The sequence below is a fragment of the Xenopus laevis genome, chromosome 1S (genome assembly GCF_017654675.1).
Source record: "Xenopus laevis strain J_2021 chromosome 1S, Xenopus_laevis_v10.1, whole genome shotgun sequence".
Taxonomy (NCBI): domain Eukaryota; kingdom Metazoa; phylum Chordata; class Amphibia; order Anura; family Pipidae; genus Xenopus; species Xenopus laevis.
In genome coordinates, this window is record NC_054372.1 from 88,480,768 (window position 1) to 88,500,154 (window position 19,387).

General features: G+C 38.4%; 1 protein-coding gene across 5 annotated transcripts in view; it reads right to left on the bottom strand.

Moving 5' to 3' along the window:
* Window positions 1-6,089: 6,089 nt before the first annotated feature.
* The window catches only part of LOC734210 (nuclear factor 1 C-type), an 82,021-nt gene continuing 68,723 nt past the window's right edge, over window positions 6,090-19,387 (bottom strand). For 2 of the 5 annotated variants that reach the window (XM_041579872.1, XM_041579870.1), the window contains exons 8-11: window positions 18,757-18,938; window positions 17,984-18,137; window positions 9,044-9,129; window positions 6,091-6,909 (exon numbers count right to left, since the gene is read on the bottom strand). In XM_041579872.1, coding sequence (XP_041435806.1) covers window positions 6,892-6,909; window positions 9,044-9,129; window positions 17,984-18,137; window positions 18,757-18,938 — 440 coding nt within the window. In that variant the 3' untranslated portion in view covers window positions 6,091-6,891. Of the gene's footprint in view, window positions 6,910-9,043; window positions 9,130-13,488; window positions 13,628-17,983; window positions 18,138-18,756; window positions 18,939-19,387 lie in introns of those variants that run through there. The other 3 variants (XM_041579873.1, XM_041579871.1, XR_005964952.1) reach the window with 3 other exon arrangements.

Here is a 19,387-nt window from a genome sequence, read left to right on the forward strand (position 1 = left end):
TAAATATATCCCAGCAATGAAAAGATCTCATTGCTGCAGCAGTATAAAACCAAAATTAAATATATTTCTCCAGCAAAGCTGTATTCAATTTTGTATGTGCTCATCACCAGCCTTGCTTTCTTTCTTCTCTACTTTGTTAATTTTTCCTTACCTTGATCTTCTTTTCTACCCTACTGTTGTAACACGACAGCCTTGCAAATATGGTCATATTGCAGAGTTTACGGGCGACATCTTCTTCTCTTAGGTAATCTTTGGGTTTTTTTCTGGCGATTTGGTAATTTCTGTCACTTTCTGCGCATGCGCAGTTGTTGCAAACTGGAAGATTGCTCCAACTGCACATGCATTGATACGCTGCTCTCTTCCGAAGATTATTGAAGATAAGAAGATGGCGTCTGTGAACTCATCTGCACCGAGGGGTAAGTAAAGAGGTAGGGGCATTTACCCAGGGTAACACATAGGCTGGGAGGAGCAGGGAGGGGGGTCTATGTAGGGTAGGGGGGTAGAGTTTTTTTTTATAATTAAGGGTTTTGTTCTCCTTTAATGCCATTAAATGACTCCCTTCAAGTAGCAGAGAGTCTTTAGGAGCATGTATTGCTCTTTTCTCTTGCTCACTGTTTTGCTTTTTTCTGCACTTGAAGCAAAATTGACAACTGCTATCCTCTTAGGAAAATATACATTTGTATGTACATCATAAGAAGGAACTTTCATATATGTTTTAAATAGTATAGAGGTAGTATAGTGGTATCTACCAATAGCAGATGAGGAGTGTGCTGTCCCAGCAGCTTATGGTTTAATATAATATGCCCCTTTTGTTTTACTTGTTTTATAATGTGTTGAACCTTGTGTCTCCTGATGCTTTCTAACTTGTGTGTCCAAGTGATGCACCAGCTAAGAATTGGGTGGGGAACCCCTACCTGCTTCTCTTGAATCAAGCACTTGATTTAAGGGACATGTCTCTGAAATGGAATACAGCCGCCTGTCGCTAGTTACACAATGCAAAAAAATGGCCTTTTGTGTTCTGTATTGTGTACTTTTTAACTTGCAAGTATACTCAGCCTATTTGACCCGCATTATCTTGTACCTTATCTGCTTGTCTCTTGCAGATCCCCCCGTAAATGACTTTGACACCTTATATTGATATTCCTTTTTGATCATTTGACCTATGAGCTGAATGTTGTATATATACCAGAGAACACCACAGCTTCATTGTAATCAGCTTGAAAAAGGAACTAAAATGCTCTGAAAGCTTGCTATGGTTATATTAGTTAGCCAATAAAGTACCAGCATAAAACAGTGAACAGACAATACTTTTCAAAAGAACTCCTATATATGTACTGTAAATTGAACCATAGCTTTTTCTTTTGGTAGATAGTCTGAACATGGTAATAAATATTAATAAATATTAGCATGAATAGCATCCCTAAAGGCATCCACTGCACTACATGTTGAGTGTATACATTTGCCTTGGCATTATACACACTAGCTCACACAGATGGTACATTCATCAGACATCACATGTTCATGCTTCCCACTATTCGACAACAAAAAAACATAAAACTGCTGAGGTATTGTTCTTTTTTTATATATATTTTTATGCATATTTTCTGATTGCTTACAAAAGAAACAATTTGTCCATTGTTAAAAAAATAGGGTAACGCATTTCCTCCCCCAAACATCCCAAAATAAAACAACAGAAGAAAGGAGATCTCTATGCATGAAAAACTATACAGATTAAAAACCCAAGTATTTAAAATCCAAAAAAAAGTAATCACCCCTCATTTAACCTAAATGCAGTCAAAATTGATTGCAATGTTTTCATGGTGTCCCTTTCAACAGCATTAAGGTTGATTTTAGCCCTATAAAAGTTTTGGGGAGAGGAGTACCCTAAATTTGGTTTATTAACGGAATACACAAATCCTTTTCACCCTTGCAGATAGCCCCATACCTAGTAAATATAATCCGTGGCAAGTTAAGGGGCACATCCTCTCCCCATTCTCTCACAGGGTTTAGGACACACAACAAGTTGCATATATTTGGAGGCTTTGGAAGACACTATAGAAAAAAATACAGAAAATATTTGAAAAATGTTTGCCACACATGGGAATGGGAAGAGGACAAGTAAGAGATGAAATGTAAAACTGTAGGGTAATAGGGTCAGGATCTCTCCGTCCTGGGTTTATATATTTCATGTAATAACAGGGCTAAGACTGAGATGCTGACATTTATTTACAATAAAAAAAATTGAGAGCCAAATAAGGTGATAACGAGAAGCAATACAAGACAAATAAGGATTGTAGCTAGCAATCGTTTTTTTAAACTACATTGAAATATGCGTTTCTGTACACATCCTATAGCAAAGGGGACAATGTGAAAAGCAGCAATTAAAAGCAAATATAAAGTCAGGACTGAATTAGTATGATGTAAGAGAGAGAGAGGCAGTTAACGTGACTGATTGCTAAAGACTACAGTATGCTTACAATTAGACTAGCCACTCTTGGCTCACCTGAGAACCTGCTTAAAAAGGCCCATCAACTCTTTATGAGTGGCCCAGAATTAGCTTACTTAGGTATACCCGCTGAACCTACAGCAAATGCAGTATTTTGTTGTGCCCTCAGGGAGAATTATAGCAGTTGCTTCCTATGTAAACTCTTTCTAACCACTGGAAAAAGACATTTTGATCATGGCTGAGGCAGGGAAAATGCTGAATGTCCAGTAGGCTTTTTTTCTTACTATTGGCAGTTGATGGTAGGTGGCATTATCAACAGTCACAATCACAAATCACAATTCCTTCTGACCCTTTCTATAGTCCTACTGATTTGTAAGCTGCCGCACTAAAGCTGTACTTTAAAATGACCTGGGAAGCTCTGCAAGCGCTACATTTCTGTGCTTTGGACTGTAATATATACCCCACAAGAATCCACAGTGGCTACAGATTCCTGAAACTAAATAAACTCTACTGCTTTTTGAATGGATGTGGGTTAATACTTAATGTTCAACAAATTTAAAAAAAAATCCAGGATTTGGAGGCTCAGTTGTGTAGCAGCAATGTGGATTGCCAGGTCTATAGAAAACATATTGGGCTAGGCATGCAGAACAACAAGTCAGCTTTCGGAGGCCAGTATTTGGATATATATTAGGTAGGCTTAAGCATGGGCTTTGCTCTGTTCCATTATGGAACCCTTATTTTTGAGGAAATCCAGCTGCTCGCTATAAACTGAGATATACTTCTCAATATTTAGAACTTTAAACACAAATATGAGTTGGGTAGCATAAAGTAAATATAGCACCTGCACATCTTGCACATAATACATGCTTTCCTAAATGATAAAATATAACTATTACAGAATATATCACATGATATATCATATATCTCATACAGAATGAAAGCAATGTGACAGGAGTCCAACTGTGCAATATCTAGGTAAAGCTCAAAACTGGGAGCCCTTTAAATAGCACACGTTATGTGCTTGCACCTGCTTACATAGTTATATGGTTAATTTGGATTTAAAAATGGAATTGTCATGTGTAGGCCTTGTATCTCACCAGATAAGGAAGCAGAATCTCAGCAGTAGCAGTTTTAATAGAGCAAACTACAAGAAGCAAAACCCTCTGCAAACAGGACAAGCACAGAGCAAATTTCCACTAGGGCAGTAACTTATAGCAATGAATCAGTGATTAGCTTTTTCAGCTAGATGCAGGTAGAACACTAAAACAAACATTTGGTTGATATGGGTTATTGCCATGTCTACAGACCAGTCGAACCCTGTTATTGCATAAACATATTGCAAGCCTTGACATGGTTAAATACATAAAAATGGGAAGGTGTTTATTGGATGAACTAATTACAAAAGCAAAGCAATTAAAGGAATTGGCTACAACATTCCACAAAGCAGGAGCAGTGACAAAAGTAAGTCATCTAACTCTGATTTTCACATTCCGGTTTAACCTTACTCTAGTACCTTAATGCCGCATACACCTGCACCAGCCTGTTTAATGTTAACAGCCTCTCTCTGAAAGAAAGAAAGAAAGAAAGAAAGAAAGAAAGAAAGAAAGAAAGAAAGAAAGAAAGAAAGAAAGAAAGAAAGAAAGAAAGAAAGAAAGAAAGAAAGGGTGCTGGAAAAGTGCTGGAGGGAAAAGCAAGGACAAAAAAAAACGTTAACATAAAATAGAAAATCGGAAACCATTAACTGTTTAATGTCTGTACATATTTCTTATCTTCTGTATACTGAATAATAGCATGCAGCAAATGAGCAGTGGTTATTTCATCATTTGTCAGAAGGCAAGGCACATAATGTGATAGAAAATTCCGTGCAAATAAGGGAAAAAGGATCATTTGTACATATTTAATGCTATATATATATTTATATATATTGACACTTTACTAGTGTTTTTTTTTCTCTTCAAATTCTATACATTTTTTTTTAAAATCTCTCCAACAAACAGCATAAGCAGCAGCACACCACACAGCTCCATATTTCATATATCCCAAGAGAGGATCCTTCACAGCTGCTCTTACATCTAACTACAGACATTTTCTTGGAGGATCCCCTAATTTCTGGTAATTTACAATATAACATGGAAAAAAGCCAACACAGCCAACAAATCAGGATAAAAGAATTTCGTCTTATGACCATGTTGGAACTTTCTACTGGCCACAAGAGTGTTCCCATAGGGACAGTATTCCACAAAGCCTTTGTTAAAACCTCTTACCTCTAAAACCTTTTACAAGACTTGTTGTAAACAGGTTTTTATCCGTGGCAAATGGAAAATGGGCATTTATAAAATCCATATACAAAGGGCATAGTGCAATATATAAATCTGCCATGCAGGTCTTCAGCCAAAAGCTGGCTAGATGATCTCAGACTGGGTGTGCAGGAGAAAGCACCATGCGTGTCATTTGGCTGAGTGAGCAGGGCCATCACCAGAAAAACTGAGGAGAAGAGCACTCAGTCAAGCAATCAAGTTGCTAGAAGTCTAGTTGCTTATGGCCAATAGGGCCTCTATCATGATAATGCACTTGCTTAACATTTACCACTCTATTAATAATAGTCCACTCTTGCCTTACATACACTGGGATGCCAATAGAGTAGTGTATGTTTTGGAGGTCAGCCTGATGCCCTCTTTCTTTTCAGTCCCCCCCCCCCCCAAAGAACTTTTACATTGTGACAGATGGGGTAACCCTTGTGAAGACACACACACATATATATTGCTAAGGTTTTTCCGCACATACATATTCTTTATATGCATGAGTGTGTGTTTGTATGTATATGCTATATACACACACACACACACTCACTCACACAAACACCTCTCATATAGACATATAAACATCCACAGTAACAGTTTAAAATAGGCATTGAGTTTAACACTTGTAGTTTTTAACAATAGTGTTATTGCATTAATATGTTAGTATCCATTACATCGGTATGTGTATATATCATATCTCCTAATAATATTTATGACATGAAAATAAGGACAATTTAAGCCACATCCCAACCTACCCTGGCCATACTCATTTACAGTGGTTTAAGCACATCCTCTTTGGTTTCATAAAACAAAGACTTCTGGAAAATATATGTGTGTATATACCTACACATATACTGTACATATTATTATGAGTTATACATAATTTGGTGGCCTGCTATTTAGAGCTTTATAGAGCCATTGTCATTCCCATAAGTCTTTGGAGTCATTTAACAGACCCTTATCAGTAGTACCCAGAAGGATCCCACAGACATGAAAAATACAAACTCTGTGCAGTTCATAACCTAATCAACATATAGATAGCAGAGGGATTTACTTATGAGGTGTGGCACCCTCAAACTGTTATGCATTTAACACTTTTAGAGCTGGTGTCGGGTTGATCTACTCTATGTTTCATACATCAGAAAGCCAACTGGAAACACCAAGGGGTATATTTATCAAAGAGTGAAGTTAGAGATCGCCACAGTCATCTAGAGTGAAATTCCTCCACTCTTCCTTCATTTCTATGGTATTTTTAAAATTGTATTTATTAATGGGCGAAAGGGAAAGTTCATCCTTTGATTAATACGCCTTTCAAAATTCCATAGAAATGAATGGACAGTGGCGAATTTCACTCTAGAGGACTTTGGCGACCTCTAACGTCACTTTTTGACAAATATACCCCTAAATGTATAGTGCTGGAACTATGGTTCTTTACAGACAAGCCACAGGTTCTATGATCTATGGTACTAAATAGTAATGCTAAATACATTAAGCAATTTTAAAATAGAAATACAGTAAAGTGCTTTTTCATTATTAAACAGCACAGTGAATTTAATGATTAGAGCCACATTTGCCTACTTTTAGTACCACCTAGCGCTTCAATATAGATTTAACATCACAACTTTTAATGGTATAGCCAGGGTGTAAAAGTTGCATTCTAAAATCATCAGCCTGATTCAGGGAAATTATTATAGGGCTGTAAAGGCATAAATAAACCGTGCAATACTGTATGCTTTTAAATTCAACACAATTTGCTATAGGAAGAACAATATATTTAATTCTTCTTTCTCCTACATATTGGCTTTTTTACCTACTGTTTTATCAGCAGAAGATAAAGAAATTAAGACAAAGTATAATATGAGATGTATATGTGCATGTGTTCTCTTCTTTCTAGCTGTATAGAGGGTGGAATAAGGATTAATTTTCTCTCATCAGGACCCTGCTATGTTTTGTTTGACATTCAAGGCCATCCCAGAAAAAGTAAGAGTATCTGTCTTCTTCTTGCTTTTCCGTTTCTCCAGAGAAATTTTGGAAGGTGGGTTTTGCTTTTTCCTCCTATGCGAAAGACGTTATTTTTCTCCTCCACTGTCCCTAGGATTTGTATTCTGTAGACTGGCTTTAATAAAGCAGTGATGGGCCAGGTCACTATCCAAGGTACCAGGACTGAGAAAATGAAAGATAAAAATGATTTAGTAATAAACAATGCTAAACAATGCTATATGCAAGTCCTTATATAGTGTATATTCTAGGTCAGCAATTTAGGCATCACAACTTCACTGATGGATGAGGCACTACTTGTTTGCAATAAACATAAAATGATTGCAAAGGAAAAACAAAGCAAAGCATTTTCTTAATCCACATATGGCTCCCTTCTATGCAACAGCCAGCTGCTGCTGGGCTGTGTCTGATCAGGTGTTGTGCTGCTAGTGCACAGTCAGTACCTGATGGCTGGATTTTTCAATTATTATTTAAAAAAAAAAAATACTAATACTATATTGCAGTAGCATGCCTACAGTTACTGCTGGGCTCAGTTAGGTGACTAGCTACCTCCCCCACATGAAAAATGAAAGTTGATCCAATAAAGAAGCCTGTACCATTCAAAGCATACAACATAAAATAAAATAGAAATGGTTCAAGCACTCACCTGTACTAGCCCTTATGCATGTAATGTATTTTGTCTAGGCATACTGTATTGTCTAGACACATTGAAACCCAGGTCTATATTGCTTATTAACAAAATGAGTACAACATTCTTGATGTCAATGTTTTTAACCCACAATGCCCATTTTCCCCAGAGTTCCATCATCAGAGTACCACAACTTTGCCCAATTTGTGAACAAGTGTCCATTGTTAGCACTATATTCACTTAACGCTAGGGTAACCTAGGAATTACGATTGGCAGTAGTTTCAGTGCTCCTTAGCATTTATGCTTGCACTTGTGCTAGAGTCCTGCGCGAGTCCATTTTTTGGGACCCGTACCCACAACCTGCAATCCGCAACCCGCATTCTTACCCGCTTGGATCCGCTACCCGACCCGCAGGTACCTTATCCGCAACCCAGACCCGCTGACCATCAAGAATCAGGAAGCGCTGTAATTGTAAACCGGAAGTGACATCATCGGAAAGTAGCCATGATCAGATAAAAAGGAGTATAACAGGAAGTGCTGTCATTGTAAACCGGAAGTGACGTCATCAGAAGTAGACGTGGCCAGAAAAAAGGAGTAAATATCGCTATTGAGAAGACCCACGGCCCGTCCCGCGACCCGCAACTATACCCGCATCTATACCCGCACCCGGAACTTCTACCCGACCCGCTGCAGGACTCTAACTTGTGCACGTATTATCCGAGCAGGCTAAACAGGTGTTTTGGCACTACCTGCAAAAAACGTACAAGGTAGTCAGCACTGCCTCCTGGCATTTTCTTACTTGTGGTGCAGGTTTTCCCAGTGGCCACTTTTCAACAGGTATACACTTTCCGTTTGCAAGATGAAACAGCACCACTCCTTTTTAAAAATAAAAATGCCTTTATTGGAACCCTTTAGGGCATTACAGCAACGTTTCGGGTCACACCTGAAGCTTGACAAAGGGTCAGGTGTGACCCAAACGTTGCTGTAATGCCCTAAAGGGTTCCAATAAAGGCGTTTTTATTTAAAAAAGGAGAGGCGCTGTTTCCTCTTGCTACCTGCAAAAAAAACACAATTTACTAGGCACATGTGTGCCTTTAAAAAATGTATATAAATATGCGCTTGGTCAAACCAGCAACTGCAATCATGTTCGTAAGCTCTGGAATAGTACAGCAGTTACATAAAGCAATGTTTCCACAAACTCATAATAGACTTTGAAACTGCTTAAAGCAACTATAGTTGTCATTTACTGTAGGACATAAATGTGCTCACCTATGTCCTGGGGTAAACTGAGCTCTGCAAAGTAGGTGCTAAGCACAATCTACAATGCAGGCTGGTCCTCCTGCTACTAAGTTCTGTATCCAAAAGATACCACCTAAGTTATGGGGTGGGTGAGAGAACACCACTGTGTGACCCCCACCAACTTCTCTTGGATTGAGTGCTGTAGATCACTCTGAGACCTGTTCAGGCCTGCAGCTATACAGGTAAGGTGCCACACAGTATGTAATGTGCAAAAAAATGTTGATTGCATGGTAAATGACTCCTTATATCTTACATAGCACAGAGAAGTGATATAAAACCCCAAAGGCAATGTTTTTGCTGTTTTTCTTAGGTAAAAAATATGTGTTTTATATGTGCAGTTTCTAGAATCACCCCCTTTATTTCCTGTCTTACTTGTGCCTGATATATGCTTCCAGGTTCACGGGGTCCAAGTCCCACAAATGATCGGTTGGTGGGTGGCGTACTGGGGGCAGAGTATGCTGTGGAGAAATTGAATAATGTAAGGATCTTGTAAAATCAAAAACAATGCAGCTGCAAATACAAAAAAAGGGAAAGCAGTACAGTTCTACAAATTACATTATTTTACTTTTTTCATTGAATATACACACCACTTGTCTTTTACCTCTTGCCTCTTTATGCTATTAGCATGCGCTATTCACAGTCTGAATGAAAACATCATGACAAAAGCAAAAAGAGTGAGCATTTGTTGCTAATAAATGCAAGTGTTCCAGATGGAAGAAGCATAACAAGAAGGACAACATTGAAAAATTGTATAACAAAGAACACATATATGCATATATGCAAAGAACACATGGATTACACTCTGTTGCATGAAAGAAAGAAGGCGTTGACTGACATACCTCTCATTTTTTATAGTATTTTAGTGTCCATTATTAGTTATTTCCATATTCACTTTGGCCCTGGGGTGTGTATTTATTGGTAGTTTGCTGCATTATTATTTATTTCTCTGTACAATCTTTCCATTTCCCTAGCAACTTGATTCTGTAACACCCTTATAATCTGTATGCAGACTTTACAGTCACCCTTCTATTTTCTCGATTGCACTATTCTCATCATCCATCCAATGTTGGGTTATATTTTGTTTGTTAACTAGCTGCCATTATGTGTAATTGTATTCTCCTGTGTCCAGAAGTTTACAATCTCTTTCCCTGTACTGTACATAGAGGAAACAGTGCTGTGGTGAATGAATCTAAAGCGAACCATATAGAAGTAATTCAAGAAGTAAAAGTCAACAAGGTGAGTCACAAAGGAGCATCTGCAACCTGCCTACTTGGATAATGACCATATAACCTCTCAGAAATATGCATACAAAATTAGAAGCTACCCATTCAAACACTATGGGGTATATATTTATCAAAGAGTGAAGTTAGAGATCACCATAATCCACTAGAGTGAAATTCCATCACTCTCAGTTCATTTCTATGGGATTTTTAAAGGCATATTTATCAAAGGGTGAAATTTCACTTTCACCCATTTATAAATACTCTTTTACAAATCCCATAGAAATGAATGGAGAGTGGCGGAATTTCACTCTAGTGGACTATGGTGATCTCTAACTTCCCTCTTTGGTAAATATACCCCTTAGAATACTGCCATTACATTTGGTTATTCTGTATGCCTGTTCATTGCTTCCAAAGTTAGTTTCTTCTTTTAACCCTTCATATGATTGTCCATGTTCTCCATAATGTGTTTTGTTGAAAACCTTCTCATCTCTTTGGTCTATCTTTCTCAAAGGGACTATGGCATTAAGGATGTTCTATCTCACTGTGGTTTACCCTTCCCTCACCACTCCCCTTCTTCCAGCTGTGGTCAGGTGTAGGCATTCTCCTGTCTTTTCATTTCTGCTTTAAAAACATACCCACACAGTTCCCATTTTGGTTCCCTAATCCCTTCTATTGACGTGCAAATGTTTCAACTGTTCCACCCTCTGTCTATATGTATGGCTGTGATTTACAGACCAACCTCTGCCATCATGCACTGCATAACTGCTCTCGGACTTTGAATCCTGTCTCTCCTTTTTCCTTCTCCTTTCCTTCCTCTGACAGGTGGGTGCTGTTAGCTGGAATATTGGTGACCTCCAGCAGTGGACAGAAACTGACACATAATAGACACATACTGTATATGGGTGGCCATTTCCATGATCTGGTCTTCAGCTAACCATATCTGCAATGTAACCTCTTTCTGAGCATCTACTTTGGCACATATTTGGTGATAACACTCTCCTCCTTTATCTGAACATACCGTATATACTCGAGTATAAGCCGACCCGAGTATAAGCCGAGGTACCTAATTTTACCTACGAAAACTGGGAAAACTTATTGACTCTAGTATAAGCCTAGACACAACTACAGCCCTGTCTCCCAGCAGCGCACATTCTGCCAAAGCAACCCCCCAGCGATCAACCGGACTTCTTTGCAAAGTTGATGGTGACAGAGAATTGCCAAACGGATTACTGTGTGCATTGTCCCACTGTCCCACTACCATGTGCAGAGGGTGCTGTTTGATATTGCCATCACTGTTAATTTTTCGTATAACCAACAGAGGGCGCTGTGTGATATTGCAGTCACTGTTATTCTTTCATATAACCAACAGAGGGCGCTGTGTGATATTGCAGTCACTGTTAATATTTCATATAACCAACAGAGGGCGCTGTGATATTGCAGTCACTGTTATTCTTTCATACAACCAACAGACGGCGCTGTGTGAAATTGCAGTCACTGTTATTCTTTCATACAACCAACAGATGGCATTGTGGGATATTGCAGTCTCTCCCCAAGTGTACTGTTGGTATAGGAATGATTAAAAGTGACTGCAATCTCAGCTGCTCGGGTCGGGTACTGCTGACCCGAGTATAAGCCGAGGTAGACTTTTTCAGCACATTTTGGATGCTGAAAAACTCGGCTTATACACGGATATATACGGTAAACCAAAAGTCCTCATTCAAAAAACTCTAAATAATATAAAATACTATAACTCTATTTGCTAGATATCCTTAGCTACCCCCCCCCCTCAGTTTCTCTTCCTTCAAGTTTTCCTTTGATCCTGATCTGCTTGTAAACATCTATAATGCCATTCTATCCTCTGCTACTGACCCCTATATTGCCTTACAACATAGTCATTCCCATAACCCCTGCCTATGACTAAACTGTCAAACAATATTCTTATGCAATTTGCAAATATAGGAGTAAGACATCTGAGCAAAAGCTGATAATGAAGAACAAATCCAACTTATAATGGTTATTTTCCATATTTAATACTGTTCAATATGCACTGAATCTTTTCTTGCTTCACAGTTCCCTTTCACTTACAATTAATTTCCTTGATCTTATGCAGTCATTATTTTAGTGTGCCTAACGCCAACTCTTACACATATACATTCAATGCCTAGCCAACGCCAGCATCTAGCTTCTGGAAAATGTTCCTCTTCTTTTAAACAGGATAGTGTTAAATCTTTTCCTAATAATGCGTTACTGGATTTGTTTTGTCTCTACTTCCATTCTAGCATTTGCCTCTTAACTCTTGGAATGTCTTGATATGAATGTGTTAAGCAGTGGCTTCTAAACCTCTCATATGTTATATTGGTGTTCATTGCACTAGGGGTAAATTTAAAAAAATGGCAGGGCAAACACAAGTGCTGTAAGTGCCATATATATTTCCCCAAGAGATTCACATGTTAGCTGCTGGGAAAGCATGTTGAGGATATTCGTTGCCCGCGCTAGAGGAGATTAATCATGGGGCGACCAATCTCCTCATGAGTCAGTTCCTTATATGTTCCCATTGCCTCCTCTATTCCTCTCAGAGCTACCACATTAATACTATATTAACACTTGATTCTATATCACTATCTATTAGCAAGTTGTGGTTACTGTATATAACTTGTCATACTATTCTCTTACATTAAATACACTTGCTGCATTCTCTCCAATATACCATATAAGTAAATATTATTTACTTATACTGTAAGTTATAAAGTTTTCAAGAACAACCACAAATGTTGGGGAAACTCACTATGTGCACATTACACGTTTGACAGGAAACATGCAAACTCACATTTGTGTTTTTTCTTTTAACAAATAGGATTTACCCTTGTAAATGTTTGCAGGCAAAGCACCTGCACCCATACATACTAAATTTAGTCAGCTTTTTGTTAATATTGTGTTAATGTGTTTTTAGAAACCGTTGATCCCAGGTGCAAACAACTAATGCATGCAATGAGCCCCAGGAGATATTAGTTGTACCAGGATTGTTGTACTAAAGAATATGTATCATAATACAGACATATTATATTACAAAACAATTGTCCATAGAAGTCATTTACATATGAATAGGGTATTTTCTGTGTTCCAAATACCAAATCAAATACTAACTACAGCTTAAATATTTTTTCTTGCAAGCTAGTACAATGCTTCACTAGTTAAAACTTTATTATTTCCCATTCTTTTCAACATACTATATATGGAATCAGCACCCTCCTGTCAGTTGGGGTAGTAATTAAGCTGGATGTGGCAATTCATGCTAGTTATCAAGGGAAGCATGGAACCAAAACTTAATTCCATGGGATAAAAGAATTTATTTCAACAGAGTAAATGCTAATGGATGTAGAATGAAAAACATGATGCACCACACTATAATGAATAATGACGTGCCTAGGAATATGAGGAAAGTGCAGCATTGTCATGCATGTGAATAGGTCATACAAGATACATTACATGACACGTATGCAAAACCAGGCATATATATAATGTGAAAAAATCCAAACATTTACCCACTCAGTTACTAATCTTATCCCATTTTAATCATAAATAACTCAACTGTACCTAATTTGCTGGGACAGTCCCGTATATTGAAGATATGTCCCAACGATTTTTATCCCTGCTCTTTTAAATTCATCAGCTGCACAGTAGTACTTCTCATCTGACCAGAATGCAACTCTTAGTGCCTGATCCTATTGTGTATCTGTTAAAAGTTAAGAATTATTGAAAGTTAGTATGTAAAAACCTAAAATGAATTCAGTAGGGTAGGGGTGCTTCTATGTGTTGGTTTTGGTTTGCCTGCCTGACAAACAGTACCCCTTTGGGAATACATTTTAAATGGAGGACACTGCAGTGTTAAAAATTAAAATAATCTATAGCTCTGTGAGACCATTTTTTCCTCATTAACAACCAATTCATGATTCATAATGATAGTATCAAAACTATGATTTATGTCCAGAAAATTCCTTAAACCACCCGCACCCCAACCTTCCAGAGATAAGTGTTATTATCTTGAATAAAGGAAACTAAAGGTTTCTAGTTATTAACTTCTTAAAAATTCAGTGAATGTGGTCATAGCAATTGTATTATCTTAAGCACATGCAGTGACTGATCCAATTAGTTGATTAGGTGTAACCCCAGATACTGGGAAGTAGTTTCAGCATACCATGCATCTTATGATGGGTATATGTAATAATTTACCATTAACTGTAATGTAATAGGACGATAAAAGTCACCAAACTATTTTGTGATAACATAAAAAAACAAGGCCAAAGGAAACACCCAGTCTGAACAAAGTTTTTTTTCTGGGATAAGAAAAGGGCCAGGGAGAACTGATTCCGATTCTTTTGCATGGAGCCGCAAGTAACCATGCATGGATAACTAGTGTTTCATATACGTAACTACACATTTCCAAGCAGTAATTGGGTACCAGGCAACTTAACATTTTGATGCATTTGAAGTAACCAGTAGCTAGATAGGACATTTTGATCATTACCATAATTAGCAACACCCAATCCTACATTGTACTTTACTCCATGGAATTAATTATACAACTTAAATTAAAGGAGACATACTCCCTCCTGTATAAATGAATGAAAATTGCTCATATTGAGCATGTTTGCAATTTACATTTTTTCAGATTTCAGGATTTTACTCTGTCTATATCAAGAATGTATAACATGGAATCCAACTCCTGGACCATGCAGAATGACAATACAGGTATGGGATCTCTTAGAATTACAGGAAGGCTGTAATAATAAAACAGTATGTTGTACTGATTCTACCTAAACTGAATAAACCAATATTGGAATCCTATTGGGTGTATTCTATGTTTACATGTTTATTTAGTAGACTTAAGGCTAGGTGATCTGTATTATGAAGAAACCCCTTATGCAGAAAACCCCAAGCATTACAAATAATAGATCTTAGTTTCTGATTCAACAAGTGCCTTCTGATGTTTCTCTATTGATTTCTACTTCTCAATGTGACAGAAGCGATAGAAAAGATCAGAAAAGTGTCAGGGGATGCTTTCTGTATCAGTAACTTAAACGTTAACTGTTCTTTCCTGCCCTCAACCAGACCTAACAGCAGGGACACTAATGTTACAAATTCATGAAAGCAGTGCTAATATCATGAAATCTGAAAACAAATAAGCATGCAGATTGCAAAGTGCTCACAATTTTTGGTAAGTTATACTGGTGAGTATATGTTCCCTTTAAAGTGATACTGACATTAAAAATTTTCTTTTCAAAATATTGATCTACATTAAAATTTACCTATGTTGATCGTTTTTCGCTAATAATTCTACTTTGGTAAGTAATTGTTACTCGAAGTTCCTAAACCTGACTGTTATGCCAACCTGACTTTCCCTTTCTTAACCTGTCAGTAATAGTTTCTAATGCTAATGGATAGTGATGGGCGAATTTGCGCCGTTTTGCTTCGCCGAAAAATTCGCGAATTTCGCGCGAAATTCGCGAAACGGCGAAAAAATTGCGAAACGGTACCGGCGTCGCGTTTTTGACGCCGGCGCCCGTTTTCGACGCCGGCGCCCGTTTTTTCGACGCCGGCGTCCGTTTTTGATGCCGGCGACTGTTTTCGCGGGCGTTTCGCGAATTTATTCGCTGGTGGCGAAACGCGCAAATTCGCCGCGAATTCGCGCCTGGCGAATAAATTCGCCCATCACTACTACAACGGACTACTGCTGCACAAATATGATAGCCCCCTCATAGAGGAACATGGGGGTAAGAAAGATAATGTAAAAGCAGCAAGCAAATACTTTTATGGTACAATTATAAATAGCATTCAAGGTAAATGTTATGATAGATATAAAAAAAGTTTATTTTCTATCAAAAGACCTTTGCTTAAAGGAGAACTAAACGCCCCCTATCAAAAGCCCCCCTAATCTTGCAGGTATTGAGGCACTCCCTCCCTGTGACATTGTGTTAAAAAAAACCCAGAGAATGCAGAGAAAAGCAGCAGAGCTCCCACTCACCATCTTCCAGATCTTCATGTAGTCTTCGGGTTTTAACGCCAATTTGCATTACAGCGAAGAGACCTGAAGACTACACAAAGATCCGAAAGATGGTGACTGGGAGCTCTGCTGCACTTCTCTGCATTTAAGGGTCAGAATTTTTTAAAGGGTTTTTTTTAACACTAAAGCACGTGGGGGGGAGGGCTTTTGGTGGGGGGGGTAGTTCTCCTTTAAGGTAGGTGAAATTTACTTTAATAATCCTGCATCTAAATGCAGTCAGTTTTCACAGGTTTCATGTGCCACTGGGGAAATTCATCAGAGGAACATTCCATTCCTATCATTATGGGGCAGATTTATCAAAGTGTGAATTTAGAACTCACCACAGAAAACCCACTCTCTTTCTATTCATTCCTATGGAATTTTTAAAATCGTATTTAAATACGATTCTAAAAATCCCATAGGAATGAATAGAACAATACTATATATATAAATGTATTTGCTCCATATGCAGCCCAAAATGGCTATGTCCATATCACTGGAAACAGAAACTACAAATAGGATTTTTAGAAATAGAAAAAAAAGCTTATTTGGTCTTACTGAGAAAATCATTTATTTGACTATGCTTTTCTTGTCCTTTGAGATAGCGGGTAGAATATACTGTACAAGAACAAACATTCCTTGACAGGATCTCTTAGGGCAGAGACACACGCTCAGATTCGGGAGATTAGTCGCCCAGCGACAAATCTCCTCTTCTTTGGGTCGACTAATCTCCCCAAACTGACTTCCGCTGGCTAGAATGTAAATCGCCGGCGGGATGGCACTCAGAGTGCTTTGTTTTCCGAAGTCATCCGAAGTTTCCTCGTTAGGCAACTTTGTGCGACTTCAGAAAACGAAGCACACAGATCGCCATCCTGCTGGCAATTTACATTCTAGCCGGCGGGAGGTAGTTTGTGGAGATTAGAGATTTGAGCGTGTCTCTGCCCTTAAGAAGTACTTAAAGGAGAATTCAACTCCTCATATAATAAAACCCACTACCCTACATAGGCCCCCCTCCCTGCTCCCTCCCGCACAGGTGATAACTCCAGTAATTGTCCCTAATCCTGTAATTACCCCTTGTTGCAGAGTAAGTGCATCGCAGCTCACGGACGCCATCTTTTTTCTTCGGTAATCTTTGGAAAGTAATCCTCGTATCGGCGCATGAGCAGTTGAAGGAATCTGCCAGTTCCGGACAACTGCGCATGCGCCGAGAGTGACAGAATAGCCAAAGGGAAGGAAGAAGACCCGAAAGTTACCGAAGAGAAAAAGATGGCGCCTGCGAGCTCTGCTGCGCTTACGCTGCAACGAGGGGTAATTACAGTACTGTGCACGTGTAAGCAGGGAGGGGGAACTATAGTGGGTTTTATTATATGGGGGGTTGAATTCTCCTTTAAGCAGAGAAGGTAAACAGGGCAGGAATACAATCACAGGAATAGGCTGTTGTGGCCCATAATAACACATGTTCCTTAATGAGAAGAATAGCCTGGCAGTTATATACCATAAGCCCACTGGTCTCCGAAACTATATTTAAAAGTTGTGCTCTAGTTTATAACACATTATGACCTATCCCATCTAAATGCCTGACTAGTAGGAGTTAATTCGTGAAAACTGTAACTCCCATACGTAAAAAATATTTAAAAATTGTAGAGGTGAAAGCTGTGCTATTTTATTCTTTCTATACTATACATCACATTGTTGCCCCAAAGGAGGCACTAAACCGATTCTTCACAGTTCGGTATTAGCTAGGTGCTAAGATATGCTTGCAATTACCAATCACTGTTAGATAAGTTATGTCACAAGAAAATAAACTAAAGTATGTAGTCAAGGAATTTGCAGAGGTCAGAATCCATAGGAGGTATTTATTTTTGATTGGTAAGAATGTACTTTTTTATCCTTTTGTTGATAATAGGTACTTCTTTATCAAACAGTAATTAAAGATTTTGAAATAAACGTATCATTCAAAAGTTAACATTAACTTTATTTTAAATATACTGTATATACCCACCCAATTATCTCTCATCAAATAAGACCTTACCTGAATAAGGTACTTACTTGGAGATGTTGGTGATGATGTGCTGCCATCGGATGCAGTTGTAGATTTGGTGTCAGATGACAAAGAAAGACGAGTCATTCCAGGAGGGGGTGGGGCCAGCATCTGCGTGGAGATATAGTGACTCGAAACCTTCACCTGACCGCTCCCATTTAGCTGACAGAGCAAGGAGGAGTGGAGAGGAAATGTGGTAATACTGCAGGGTACCCAACCCAGCAGCTTAGAAATCGCTACTACATAAAAATATGGTGTGCAAGAAATCCTTAATTCTTAATAGCTAATGGAGAAAAAATGCAAGTGCAAGAAAAATTGATAACCAACACCACACATGTCTAATGCACTTAAGGGACATATCACCGCTTGTCAAGGCTCATCTACTAGCAATACTAAAGGTACAAAAACTTTGAATGTCAAAATGAACTTCAAGTATGAAGCAGACACCTATCTTAAATTCTAAAAAAAAATATTCATACGGAATTTAAGCCACAGTTATATATACACAATATACATCTATTTAGGGATTTGGCTGAATCTTTCCCAAAGGGTTCAGATGAATCCGGATTCCAACCCCTAATTTACATATGCTACAACCCCACCCCAGAAAATACAGTAAATAGTATTTCAAAAAGATTAATGTGCTAAAGAAGAACAAACTGTTCAATGACATTTGGTATGCAACACATTTTAGATATTTTGTAGTCTTTAGTGCTAGGACAGAATCCTGGAGTTTTATGCTTTCCATGCCACACCACACCTCCATTCCCCACAGACTTACCGGGCCAGGCTGTTGGCTAGAGGTCTCACAGGCAAGGGACACCAAATCTTTAAGGGGGTCCTGTGGATTAAGGTGGGGGGGATACCGGATTGCAGTGTGAGGAAAGTAGGTGGAAGCCTGGGGGAGGAGAGAAGAGGTGGGAAAGTGCAAAGTAGTGGAGGTATGGGGACTGCGAGCAAGACCTGGGTGGTAATGAAATGGAAACAGCGGAGAAAGAGAGTGAGAGAGAGAAATATATAAATAAACAAATAGAGCCCATCAAATTGATCACTAATATCATGTATAACACACTGTAATGCACAGCTTGTTTGTTTACATACAGAAATGTCTGTGTCTATCACCAAGAACTGTGCTTATGTCTTCAGTTATACTGTGGTGGGAAAGTCATGCCAGTTAGCACTTATTGTGCACTATTGGACTCCAAATAGGCTTGGCAAAGCTTTGATGCATATTTAGAAGCAGGGTCCAATGGGATGCCGTTCATCCCAAATGCATTCTGTAAACAAAGATATCCCTAACACACACAATGAATGTCTATCAGGTTACATAAGTATTTGTGACCATATACACAGATACAAATATACAAAAGTCTTATTTCTATTAAAGAATGAGGACAAAATCCAGTTTGTGC